The sequence below is a fragment of the Notolepis coatsorum genome (assembly GCF_963971535.1).
Source record: "Notolepis coatsorum genome assembly, contig: SCAFFOLD_617, whole genome shotgun sequence".
In the NCBI taxonomy this organism is placed as follows: Eukaryota; Metazoa; Chordata; class Actinopteri; order Aulopiformes; family Paralepididae; genus Notolepis; species Notolepis coatsorum.
The window spans coordinates 111,516-126,395 of record NW_028173319.1 but is presented as its reverse complement, the minus strand read 5'-3'; the positions used below and the strand labels follow the sequence as shown (position 1 = coordinate 126,395).

The following is a 14,880-nucleotide window of genomic DNA, read 5'->3' as shown; positions in this document are numbered from 1 at the left end:
TTGAAAATGGGGGACCCTGATGTAAACAAGACGAAAGTAAAAATAAAACGTTCAAACTGTTCCAACTTGTGTATTGTTTTCATAAAAGTTGACTAAGATTGTACTCTTGTATTTTGCACTGTACAGTATGTCACAGGTGAGCTTGCTAGCCATTTGATTGTTAACGTGATATAAAAAAAATAATCAATAATTGATTGATTGATTGAAAAGTTTATTAACAGATTGCAGAATGGGTACAGTACAGCTCAATACATACAATTGTTAAGGGGATGCAGACCAGAGAAAGACTTTCGTCTTGTTTACATCAGGGTCCCCCATTTTCAATTCATCATAACATATATGACATACAGATAGACAGTACTGCTACATCTATACATTTATGACATATCAGATTTGCAAATACAGTACTGTTTGTGATACAAAAGTGTCCAGAAAAAGAGTGTATATACATTTGGCATAGAAACTGTACATTGGAGGAGGTTGGGTGGGTGGGGTGGGGTTGGGTGGGTTGGGTGAGGGCTGTACATTGGAGGTGGGGGGGGGGGGGGGGGTGATCATACGGGTGATCATACAGAAAGCATCCTTGAAGCTGTCATTACAAACAAAGTTTTAGTTTTGAATCACTTCTCTTGTAACACAACTCCTTGTCTACAGTTCTCCTGGTACAGTGTGTAAACCCATCTTAGGTCCCGTCATCTATTAACAGTCTATACTGTAGTTGAGGGGAACCTGTGTCAGAAACAAAAACAAAATTACAAACATCTCAAAACAATCTGGTCAGACTACTGCTTGACCTTACTCCTAGAACCCACCTCACCCCTGCCCACTTTGACAACCTAGGATGGCTTAGAGTAGACACAACTTGCAATGGGCCTGGTCTACAAGATACACTACACGACCAAAGTACCCATGTACATGTCAAAATACTTCCCACTTTCAAAAACACTCTAAAAAAACACCTACGGGAGACTGCAATTCTAAACTGGCCCCTGTAAATGTCCTAACACAACCCCCCCCCCCCCCCCCCCCCCCAATGTACAGTAAATGACCAAGTATAATAATAATAACTTCGTTTTATATAGCGCCTTTCAGAGGACCAAAGGTCGCTTTACATAGGGGGGGGGGGGGGGGGGGATGACAAATTAACAAACATAGTGGACAGACACAACATATACATATAAAGTGAGAAAGTTAGGGGTTGAAGGCCAAGTTGAAGAGGTGGGTTTTGAGCAGTTTTTTAAATTAGTCCAGAGTTGGGGCGGTGCGGAGTTCTGCTGGGAAGGAGTCAATATTCCAATGTACAGTTTTGCTTGTTCAGTTGTACAGTGTCCCCCACCCACTCTTCCTACCCAACCTGTGAACCTGATGTAAACAAGACAATTTTTCTGTTTGATATCTCAATGTTTTGTAATAAAAAAAATATTCTGATTGGACAAGAGATAACAATTATTTGCATCTTTATTGTAACAAATGTATGAACAGTCAGCAATAGATGTCAAATGATTTACAGTAATATCAAGTAACAAGTGACTTATATCTCGACCAGCTTCTATCCCAGGCCATCAGGCTGCTAAACGAACAATGAATGAACACTACACAACAACAACCACCAAACACACATAGCACACACATCCACACGCACACACTCACTTTAAACAAACACACTGTAGCACCCACTACACACACTTTATAGCACACACCCACTTTAAACAAACACACTGTAGCACCCACTCCCCACACTTTATATTTATGGATGAAGGATTGCACTACAACTCGTACACCTTACTGTAAATTGTACCTAAAATTGTACCTCATCCCATTTCTGCTTTGCACTAGATAGTACTGTACATTAGTACACTGCATAGTTGTGTATTGTATATTATATGGTAACTCAGAACATTGTACATATGTCTATACCGAACAACTGTGACCTCATTTTCTTCTTCTAAATTCATGCTATATTATGTTATTATGTTATTTGATACTATCTTGTCTAGCACAGTCTCTGGAGCGTAACAGTAAGAAGCATTTTGTATGAAAGTATTCTGTACTTCTGTATGACAACTATTAAAGAACTTGAACTTGAACTTGAACATTAGCCAATGGAAATGCATCTTCAGAAATAAGATCAGATAAACAAGACTGACACAAAACTGATGAATGATGAAATGAGCACATAAAGTGCAGACATACTATAAAATCCTATCTACATGGGTGTTCCAGGTTAGTGTGTTATCGACAAAAATGGAAATGAAAGAGATAGACCCCTGTGGTGTAATGCCAATCAGGTACTTAACAGTGTGCTTTTGCTTGTAGTGGGAATATGTCTGTGCCTGCGCTTTCAGATTTGATGGTCTCAGTGCCAATTTCAAAGCAGTCCAGAATAACCGCAACACGATTGCCAAAAGCCTCTACAAACTGATGTGGCATGGTTAGTTGGAGGCAATGTCTTGGGCCAGGCACGTGGGGGCATCATTTGAGCTGTGGGCATCCACTGTGGTGCCGGCGGGGTCTGAGATTGAGGCAATATGGCTCTTGCAAAAGTCCCCATCATCTGCAGGAAGAGTTGGGTGGTGGCCTGCTGCTGCTCCTGCATGGACCTACTTGTGCTGTATAATGACAATACATTTTAATCTAATCTAATCTTTAGACAAGGTTTAATAAGGTGCAAGGTTCAAAGTAATCTATTATTAGTATCAATTTATTTGTCTAAAGATGATCCATGATCCTTTTTGATGACTGCTATGGTAGAGTGTGAACTCTCAAATGGCAACGATAAATACTAGGTGGTGGACAATTAGCATTTCAATGGTGTGGGGGTTGCAGCCATCGCATTCCAATGTAAGTGTCCTTGAGCAAGACGCTTAACCCCCTTAACCCTCCTGCAAGACTGGGTCTCGGGCTGCCTGTCTGTTCTCCTCCTCCTTCTCCTTCAGCTGAGCCTGTAGCAGTGAAGGGCTTGGGGTAATATGTGGACTGTATGAAGGCATCTGAAATTCTCTCTCTTTAGTATCTTGCCAAATTCTGATGCAGTCAGCCTGCCCTCTCGCTCCTTGTGCCACAGTGGACATGCAGCCTGTCCCGTCATTTGCAGTTGTAGTTGTCTTGCTTCCTCAAGATCAAAGCTCTGGATGTGCTGTGGTGTTGGTATGCCTATGTCTGGAGAGAGGGGCATGGGGATGGTCTTGGTACAGTGAGAGGATACAGGCAGGGATGTTGTTGGGTTGGTCTGTGGTCGCTGCAACAGTGGGAGCTGCAGCGAAAGAAAAAAGAAATAGATTAGAAATAATTTGTCTCATTTCTTTCTCTCCCCCAGAACCATTACCATTGTGGTTGGAGCCCAGGCTCAAAACGGCTTAAGATCTTGAGGTAGAAAAATGCTGTTTTTGAGGACTTGATTAGAAATACAAAACACTGAATAAAAAAAATATATATATTACAGAGGTGTTCCATAGACTCACAGGAATTGTGTAAAAGTGCCCAAATAGTGAAAGAAATAGTAAAATAGTTCCCCTTTAATATGATCTATGTCTCTAATTCTCATATTGGCGCATTCTTCCAATTCTCCTCTCACAATATTCACCCTCACTGAACTGAGTCATCTGAAAATGTGCTGATTTGTGATGTCAGAGACTCAGCTGCATGTTGAGACTCACACACTAAGCACAGTTACCATTGTGGTTGGAGCCCAGGCTCAAAACGGCTTAAGATTTTGACAACGGAACAACATATGAAGTAGTGCAGTGTTGTAGTACTCGGGTCCAGGACTTGGACTTGAGTCCGAGTACTGGACTGATTTTCAGGACTTGTGACTCGACTTGGACTTGTGCACTGAGGACTCGGACTTGGACATGGACTCGAGCATTGACTGCATTCGGACTCGGAAGGTGCAGACAAGGACTTGTGAATTGATACATTTATTTTAGTTTTTATTTTGTTATTTATTTAGTTATTTTTTGGTAATAGGCCCTAATCATTTGTAATAAGATATTGATGGCTAGTGCATTTGTTTGGCTATTTACATTTACATTTAGTCATTTAGCTGACGCTTTTATCCAAAGCGACTTACAAGTTCTGTACGACAAGTCATCAGGAAGGGTACAACTCTATCAGCTGAGTAACAATGTTCATCAAAGTGTTGAGTGCTACAGTGTAGGTTAGTTTATTAGGACAAGTGCATGACAGTAAGGTTAGTTAGGGTTAGATTTCTTTATTGTGTCTATTTATTGTGGCTATTGTGTGACAAAGTAAATAAACTCCATTTTAAATGGTGAACGCTGTGTCATTTATGTATAATGTAGACCTTTTTTTATTTGTATGTCAGCTCTTCGACTGCCAGAATGGAGTGGACTCAACCTTGATGACTTGGACTCGGACTCGGGTAATGGGGACTCGACTTGGGCTCTTCTTTGGTGACTTGGACTTGGACTCTGACTCAAACACTGGGGACTCGACACTCGACTCAGACTCGATATTTAGTGACTCGACTACAACACTGAAGTAGTGATGTACTGACTGTACACAGTACCAACGGAACAACATACTGTATGAAGTAGTGATGTACTGACTGTACACAGTACCAACAGAACAACATACTGTATGAAGTAGTGATGTACTGACTGTACACAGTACCACCAGAACATATGAAGTAGTGATGTACTGACTGTACACAGTACCAAACAGAACATATGAAGTAGTGATGTACTGACTGTACACAGTACCAACCGAACAGAATACTGTATGAAGTAGTGATGTTTTAATGATTACTCTACATAAAGCAACTTTGATATTTCAATTCTTACATTTTCCATCTCCTTACCTGCACAACCATAAATTCTTTCTTTTCAAAATCCAGCTCCAAGGGTTTTTGGACCATGAGTTGAACTTGAGTTGCGCTTTCTGCAACGGTAAACACAGGAACTACGGCGAACACATCCTTGACGTCTCCAGCCAGGGTTAGCTTGATTTGTCCTCCCTGCACAATAAACATAATGATTCATACTTAATCACAAGTAACCACTCAGGTCTTGTAATGTGTCATACAGTTGGACAGTACAACAGGACAACATGGTCTCTGCTTTTTTCATTGAAGTGTTTTGAAACAGTGATAATAATTATATTATACAGTATATACTGTATATATATGTATCTATAATTGTTGGATATGTCTGCATATATCCCTCCCTATTCACATACCTGTATAATAAAATTTAATAATATGTACAGTATTATATCTATATCTGTATATATCCCATACCTACTCTCAATAGTTATACCACTGGCCAGCATGGCTTACCACCATATTCTTATATTCAGAGTTAATTATATTGTTTACACTGCTTATTTGTATCATTACAATAGTTGTATTGCCTATATTAATGTATTATACTATTACCATGCCCCTCTCCCATGTACCCCCCCCCCCCATGCTACTACTGTATGATGCCCGCATTTCCCCAAGCGGATCAATAAAGGAATATCTTATCTTATCTTAGTACATTACCTGTATCACTTTATATAATTATACTGTAAATACATGTTGCATATATTACCAGTAGCTTGTTATATATATCACATTTAATTACTTGTACATTGTATATTATTATTGCGCTTAACTGTTACAGTCTGGTACACTCTGGTTAGATGCCAAACTTCTTTTTGTTGTACTGTACTTGTGCTGTATAATGACAATACATTTTAATCTAATCTAATAAACATCAAATTAGAGACTGTTTTTTTCTTTTCAATATCTCTGTTTTTGTTTATCTTTTTAAAGAATTAAAAAAAAGAAAAAGAAAAAAAAATCCTGTGACCTGGTCCGCATCTCTGACAGTGATGTCGAGGGGGATGGATCCTGATGAGTGCTCAATAATCTCTCCTGTGAAGGTGTCCTGCGGGACACATGTATCTTCGCACCTGTAGAATTCGGGTTTGTTGTCGTTTATGTCGAGAATTCTGATCTGTACCTCTGCAGTGGTGAAGGCATACACCCCATGGATGTTCAGATTAGCCTCAGTAGCCTAGAAGAGAGGAGAGGAGAGGAGAGGAGATAATTGATAACTTTACTGCTAGGCTCATATTTAATACTAGTACTACTATTACTACTACTACAACTGCTACACTACTACTGCTACTACTACTACTACTACTACTACTACTACTACTACTACTACTACTACTATGACAACGGCTACTGCTAAGACTAGTAGTAGTAATTTAAATCATTATTATTGGAAATAAATAAATAAAAGAGACATGTACCTTAACAATCACAACAACCTCAACAAAACTTCCGTTGCCAATGGTTTCACGGTCGATTTCGGACTTGACTGATATTTCTCCATTATCTTGGTTGATTTCAAAAAGGCATGTATTGTGTTCAATTACACTTGCTTGACTTGCTCACAATATAAACACACAGTAATACAGTAGATGCTTTGTTTTATCCTATCCAAGGGATTCGTTTTGTGACATTAATTCACATTACCTGGCATTAGCAATAGAATGACAAGATGCATGTCATGATGTCAGCATGTATTGTGTTCAATTACACTTGCTTGACTTGCTCACAATATAAACACACAGTAATACAGTATGCTTTGTTTTATCAAGCGCGCACACAGTGTTATATTAACAAACGCATTAATCAATAGTAACATATATCACGCACGCACACACACGACGCACACACGGTGTTATAACCAAATAACGCTCTGATTAACAAATAGTAATATATAGGTTTCTTTAGACTAGAATAAGTTAAATTAACTTACCGTCTCTGGAACGTTTAACGCTGGTCTGTAACGCTGTGACTGAGCTATAATCCAAATGTTGAAAGAGTGCCAACAAAGATCCAAAAACAGTTTAACCTATTGGTAAACAAACGTATTGTTGAAAATATACACTGACTGCTGACATTGTTTAAGATAGTATTGACTAGTTTACATTTGAAAAATAAACGCGACTCCAGTTGCAAAACAAAAGTCTTCTTTTCTTCTTCTTCTTCTTCTTCTTCTTCTTCTTCTTCTTCTTCTCCTAAATGTGGATACAGCATTGCAGCATCCACAAACTCACAACAGCGCCACTATATGGCCAAAATAATACATGGTTTAACTTAATGGTGGTTTAAATGCATTAACAAAAAGCCGGCGCGTCGGGGAGATGTCACCAGCTGTGTGAGAGCGCCCCCGCTGGTCATTGTTAACATTAACCATGCCAAGCGACGTGATAACAGCAGGCAAACAGCTGCTCCTGGACTTTTCCCAGCTGTATCTGTAGTTCAATCACAAAGACACATTCGCGAATGAGCTAGCTCACTACCTAGGTTGCAGATATGTCTTTGCGAATGAGCTAGCTGGGTACCCAGCTAGCTAGGTTGTCCTTGCGAATCAACTAGCTGGGTAGCTAGCTAGCTCATTCGCAAGGACCATTTTGGGAATGAGCTAGTTGGTTAACCAGCTAGCTGATGGTGTTTGGGGGCGGAGGGTGTTTGGGGGTGGACCGGAGGGCTGTTTTGGGGCGGAGCAGAGGGTGTTTGGGGGTGGAGGGTGGTTCTGTCAGCTCATTGGTTGACAGAAATGACCAGGTTTGTAAACAAAAATGATATTTATTAACATAAAGGAAGCACAATATGGTAACTCAAAATGACCAGGTTTGTAAACAAAAATGATATTTATTAACATAAAGGAAGCACAATATGGTAACTCAAGGGTGAGCCAAGGCTTAATGTGTCACAGCAGCACAAACATTCCCCACATTTAACATTCACAAACACTGCATAACGTTAAATGAATGTTATGATGTTATGTTATTATGATGTTATGATGTTATGATGAATTGAAAATGGGGGACCCTGATGTAAACAAGACGAAAGTCTTTCTCTGGTCTGCATCCCCTTAACAATTGTATGTATTGAGCTGTACTGTACTGTACCCATTCTGCAATCTGTTAATAAACTTTTCAATCAATCAATTAATCAATCAATCAATCAATCAATCAATCAATCAATCAATCAATCAATCAATCAAGTCATTGAAATGCAAATACCAGCATCTGCGTCATGTACCACGCCCCTAGACGTCCGCCCCCAGACGTTGCTACTCATCTCAGCTAGTTCATTCGCAGGTTGCGAATGAACTAGCTGGGTACCCAACTAGTTCATTCGCAGGTTGCGAATGAACTAGCTGGGTACCCAACTAGCTCATTCGCAAAGATGACCTAGCTAGCTGGGTACCCAGCTAGCTAATGTGTCTTTGCGAATGAACTAGCTGGGTACCTAGCTAGTTCATTCGCAAGGATCATTTTGCGAATGAACTAGCTGGGTACCCAACTAGTTCATTCGCAAAGATGACCTAGCTAGCTGGGTACCCAGCTAGTTCATTCGCAAGGATCATTTTGCGAATGAGCTAGTTGGGTACCCAACTAGTTCATTCGCAAAGATGACCTAGCTAGCTGGGTACCCAGCTAGTTCATTCGCAAGGATCATTTTGCGAATGAGCTAGTTGGGTACCCAACTAGCTCATTCGCAAAGATGACCTAGCTAGCTGGGTACCTAGCTAGCTCATTCGCAAAGACACATTTGCGAATGAGCTAGCTCACTACCTAGGTTGCAAATGTGTCAGCTAGCTGGGTACCCAGCTAGCTAGGTAGCACGTGTCTTAGCTAGTTAACTAGCCGGCTTTGTCCCATAGGCTTTACACCAAATTTTGCCTCAGCTAGTAGCTAGCTCATTCGCAAAATGGTCCTTGCGAATGAGCTAGCTGGGTACCCAGCTAGCTGACACATTAGCTAGCTGGGTACCCAGCTAGCTCATTCGCAAGGACCATTTTGCGAATGAACTAGCTGGGTACCCAACTAGTTCATTCGCAAAGATGACCTAGCTAGCTGGGTACCCAGCTAGTTCATTCGCAAGGATCATTTTGCGAATGAACTAGCTGGGTACCCAACTAGTTCATTCGCAAAGATGACCTAGCTAGCTGGGTACCCAGCTAGTTCATTCGCAAGGATCATTTTGCGAATGAACTAGCTGGGTACCCAACTAGTTCATTCGCAAAGATGACCTAGCTAGCTGGGTACCCAGCTAGTTCATTCGCAAGGATCATTTTGCGAATGAACTAGCTGGGTACCCAACTAGTTCATTCGCAAAGATGACCTAGCTAGCTGGGTACCCAGCTAGTTCATTCGCAAGGATCATTTTGCGAATGAGCTAGTTGGGTACCCAGCTAGTTCATTCGCAACCTGCGAATGAACTAGTTGGGTACCCAGCTAGTTCATTCGCAACCTGCGAATGAACTAGCTGGGATGAGTAGCAACGTCTGGGGGCGGACGTCTAGGGGCGTGGTACATGACGCAGATGCTGGTATTTGCATTTCAATGACAGAGCGCATTTGATTGGGTCATTCTGAAGTCTGGGGGCGGGGCGGACAGCGGCCGTGGTTCAAGTTTGCAGTTCCGTTCAAATATAGTTGCGTCTCAAGATTCAACGTTACAGTAGTATAGTAGAGAAATGGCTGAAGTTGTTAGAATGTATGGCAATCTGTCTGACAAGGATATGCGAGATTTGTTGATAGAAAACGGAGAATTGAAAATGATTTGAGAGAATATACTTTATTAATCACCAAATGGGGAAATTGATTGCCACCAGACGTATGTAACATACAACACAAACAAAAAAAATATTATAATAGAATACGGCAAAGTGCTTCCAGACAACACATATGGATTAAAGAAATTAAATAACACACTATATATATTCTCAATGGCTTTCTTGCAGGGATGTACAGAAGATTCATTTGAGATGGCAGCGATCTGCCGATACTGTAGAATATTAATACAATAATAACTAACTACTACACAATTAGTATGTACGTTTATTATCTTTGTATTGCATGTTCTTTGCATGTTTTGTGTTCACATCAACCTGCAAAGGGACTAGATGGAAACCGTTTATACAGTAACCATCCACTTAACGTTTTATATTCACTAGGGATGCTCGATATTGGCTTTTTTACCGATACCGATATTCCGATATTGTCCAACTCTTAATTTCGATACCGATATCAACCGATACCGATATATGCAGGGTTTCCCCCCAAAAAACGGAATAATTTCAGGTAATTAATAATTTCACTGGATGCATTCAAAAGGCTTTCTAAATGTAAGCATTATCTGTGCAAAATATGATAATTAAAAAAGTAAAAATTAACATTACATATCTCTTGTTGTTGAATTAAACCAACATGCATACTTTTGACAATAAATCAAATAAGAATTGGTTCTTACTTGCTTGCCTGGGTAAATAAAGGTTAAATAAATGTAAAAAAAAAAAAAAAAAAATTTACCGATACCGATATTTTCCGATATCACATTTTACTGCCGATATCGGCCGATAATATCGGACATCCCTAATATTCACCATAGTGACTTACCGTTTTTAATAATACAGTAACCAGGTTACCATCCAGTGACTTACTACTTTATACAGTAACCACCCAAGTGTGTTAAAGTTTGTAGATGGAAATGAGTTTATAGCTACAATCTGGCATGTTTACATATAAATGTTTATTAAATAAATAAATTTAGTTGAATTTACAGATTAGTGTGATTGAGGTCTGCTCCACAAGCAGAACTGGACTGGAATCAAGAGTATTAATTTATATTTACAGCATATATAACCATAATAATTCTATATACCTACTTATACACCTGCATATAACCCATATAACTATGTATGATAGCAGTGTACAGTGGGGGAAATAATTATTGAACACATCAACATTTTGTTCAGTAAATGTATTTCCAATGAGCGTATTCAAGCGAAATTTGCACCAGACTTTTGTATTTGAATAAAAAATTTACACATGGTCCAAAGATGTTTATTAAAACATAACAAACAAACATTATGCCACATCAATGTGGAACGCCCTACCCACAGCTGTAAAGGAATGTGAATCACTACCCACTTTCAAAACCACTCTCAAGGAGAACCTACTGGAGGCGGCAATTCGAAACTGGCCTCTGTAAATGTCCTAATAGTCCAGTCATTATATGAAAAAACCTAGGACAAATTGCAACAGTAGCAAACTCAACTGATTTTGTATCCTCATTATGTCCTTAGTGAGGGAAAAAAACTCCCAAGGAATCCCATCATGGGAAAGTTTTGAAAACGACCTATATATGTTCATATCGATTATAACAGTGGTGAAAATTTTACTTTTAGATATCACTATAAAAACTCACAAGCTGATTACACACACAAAGACAAGAAAAAAAGTCAATCACAACTTCATTGAATTATTCTGTTTACTCATGCAAATCACACATTATCTTATTTGATATGCACCAATTAGCATACACGCTAGAACTAATCAAAACATTTGATAAAGAAATTTTTTTCTTCTTGGAATATTAGTAGATAGGCTCTGTGGAGCTCAGTCCACGAGGATGGGGCTCAAGGGTTTATGTCCGTGGGGATAGGTCCATGGAGATGGGGGTTTTTATAATAGGCGGAAACTACATATTTGTACAGCATGCAAAACACTACATGATTCTTGCACAAAACTACATGGGCTTAACATAAATTTGGTATGTCTGTATAGGGGAGGCTTGTAGGTACCCATGTAACCCATTTCATTAACATATATTGAGGTAGAAGGCCAAGGGACCATTTGAAAAATGGTGATGGCCATATTTCCCTCCCCAAAAGAAATCATCTTAACTTTGAATAATTAGGTATGTAGCCCCCTTTCCAATGAGGTAACATGACATGGTTGGTCTCATTGGAAACCCGAGGTTGTCTAGAATCAAATGGTATCTTTACTTTTGAGCTACCTCAAAATTTGAACGCGTCACAATCACTGAAAGACAGTGTCGTCAGTGATCCTGCCAGCAATCAAGTACATTGAAAAAAAAAACATTTCCCATGATGGGATTCCTTGGGACTTTTTTTCTCTCACTAAAGACATATTGAGGGAGTTTGCTAATGTTGCAATTTGTCCTAGGTTTAGCCTAATTCTGGCCTATAATGACTGGACTATAGGGGTAACAAAACATTGAAAAAAAACACATTTCCCATGATGGGATTCCTTGGGACTTTTTTTCTCTCACTAAAGACATATTGAGGATACAAAATCAGTTGAGTTTGCTAATGTTGCAATTTGTCCTAGGTTTAGCCTAATTCTGGCCTATAATGACTGGACTATAACCCAACCCCCTCCAATGAACAGTTACCCCCCCCCCCCCCGCCCCACCTACTCAACCCCCACCTCCTCCAATGTACAGTTTCTTCCCCCTCAAATGTATATACTCTCCAATGTATATAATGTCATGTGGGGGGCATGTATCGCAGTTCTATGGCCCTCTTCTCCAATTCTGCTTCAACCATTTTTAGTTCCACCATCTTTTCTCTGGCGCTTCCTGAGGGTGTTGGATTTTGTGATGAGCTGGGCCAGGACCAGGACCCAGCCTTCCCGTAGGCGAGGAAGCCGTTATCTCTTGCTTCAACAGACAGAAAGTCCCCAAACTGTTGAGTAATCACATCACCTGAGACAAACAGAAATACATAATTTAGGTGCATCAGTCAGATACTTTTCATATCAAGAAGCACATTTTCATATCAAGAAACACATTTTATGATAATAAAATGTGCTGAAAACCCCCAGCCCTGCACAATGGTGCGGCCCCTGTTGAGGTCCCTGCTGCGATTGAAGATTTATATGACTCATTTAATTTATTAGGACAATGTTGTCTACTAACTTGGCCAGTGAGTCATCTAGTCTTTATATATGTCTATGGAGGAGACAGTGGCAACATTGTGCTCAGTACTCAGTGAATATGCTCATCGCCCCACAGTGCAGCTCAGGCTGTGTGCTGATTTCCCCGGAACATGTCTATGGGCTGGTGGGACAGCAGGCAGAACCAGGACTCGGTCAGAACCAACAGGTCCTCCGTCTGCTGCTCTGGCTTAAACACAGTACGGCACAGTTTACTACAGGCACTTAAGCATTCTTACTCTCACAACAATAATAAATATATTAAATATTAAATTGAATACGAGTTTTCAGACAAATAAGCAGGATTTCACATTTGATTATAGGACCATGTCTTACCCAAGGTACACAACAAACAAACTAGGCTCATATTGTTTAACGCTTCATCTCCCCTTTAAGGCCAAAACATGTAAAAAAAATAATAATAATTTTTTATATCGGCCCAATCTTGATATCGGACCGATACCGATGTGTAAAGAAACGGCCATATCGGCCGATATTATATCAGCGGCCGATATATCTTGCATCACTACATGTGCCCAAAACACTGAGCTCAGGCCTTCTCGTGTCGCTGCGCCCCAAGCCACCACGACACGCACACACACCTGTAGAGACATCAGTTGTGAGATGGACAGGTTCGAAACTCAATTCTAAGAAATAAATCAACAGTTCTGGCTTTCCAGATTAATTTATAGATGAGGGAAAGTCAGTAAGTAAGAAAAATGAGGTGGCAGAAAGATTCAACAGATTCTTTGTTAATGTAAACTGGCAGAGGAGATAACCCCGCCACAAGGGGGAGGTGTTTCTAATTATTTTATATAACGAAACACAAGTACCATCTTCTTGATAAAAACGGATAAAAATGAAATTATGGATACTGTGAACAAACTCAACTGGAAACCTCATATCAAATATGTCAGGACTAAATTGGCACGGAGTGTTGGTGTTTTATGCAAGATAAGGCACATTCTAAACCAAAAAACACTGTATACACTGTACTGTACACTCTTCCTATGGTATATGACTATATGAGCTACTGTGCGGAGGTGTGGGGTAATACCTACAAAAGCACTCTACAGCCAATATGCACCATGCAAAAAAAGCAATAAGAATAATCAACAATGTAGGATATTATGAACACACTAATAACTTATTTATAAAGCTACAAGCATTGAAATGTATGGATCTAGTGGATTTAAAAACTGCCCTCATTGTATACAAAGCCAGATACAAACTAATCCCAGGCAACATTCAAAAATGGTTCAGAGACAGGGAAGGAGAATATAACTTAAGAGGGAGAGGGAATCTTAAACAACAAATGGTACACACTACGCTGAAAAGCATGTGCATATCGGTGTGTGGAGTGAAGTTGTGGAATAATTTACCTGAATACATCAAACTGAGTAAACATGTAGCACAATTTAAAAAGCAGCTAAAAAAAACACACATTAGAGAAATACAGAAATGAGTAATGAGGATAAACAAAGTTATGTTATATTGTGTTATGTAGTGCTGTACTATATTCACTGCTGTCAAGTGAATCAATTTTATTTGATTTTTCTCTTTTAAATACCGGTATAAGTAAAAGTATATTCTATATTGTAATATACTAAATTAGGGCTGGGCGATATAACGATAAATATCGCGATATATTTTAATAATCGATATCGAATATCAAAATTAAAAAAAATCGAAAAATCTTTTTTTTCCTTTTTTACCTGCAACAGGGCAGTTTTAAAACCAGAGACAGTGGACAGACTTGTCTTTCTTGCCTGCAACTTAAAGTAATGGCTTTGCTTGTCCAAATGACAATACTGACCAAATTCAGATTTATTTCTCTCTTGTCCATTTATTTTGTTTGCTTTCTAATTTAAAATACATTTTGAAACCATCTGTACACAGTAGGCTATGTGTGCTAGCAGAACTAGACTCCAGTCACGAGTCACAGTGCGGTGGTTTGTCCACCAAAAAAGCGCCAAAAGATCGAAAATAAACTAGCAGAGCCAGAACAGTTCAACTCCTCTGGAGCCACAGCCAGCAGAGAAGCCGGTTTACTTTAGCTTTTAAACCAGCTGCAGCCTGAGAACTGGAGTGTGAGGGGATGTAACACTGA

At 39.5% G+C, this 14,880-nt stretch overlaps 1 protein-coding gene across 1 annotated transcript; it reads right to left on the bottom strand.

Annotated features, from left to right (window-relative positions):
* Positions 1–2,283: 2,283 nt before the first annotated feature.
* On the bottom strand, positions 2,284–7,198 carry LOC311247813 (cadherin-related family member 2-like; the record flags this gene model as incomplete). The annotated part of the gene is made up of 4 exons (XM_084338807.1): positions 2,284–3,253; positions 4,820–4,975; positions 5,814–6,020; positions 7,169–7,198. The coding sequence occupies 4 exons, from the start codon at positions 7,196–7,198 to the stop codon at positions 2,933–2,935; spliced, it is 714 nt and encodes a 237-aa protein (XP_084194933.1). The 3' UTR covers positions 2,284–2,932.
* Positions 7,199–14,880: the final 7,682 nt, after the last annotated feature.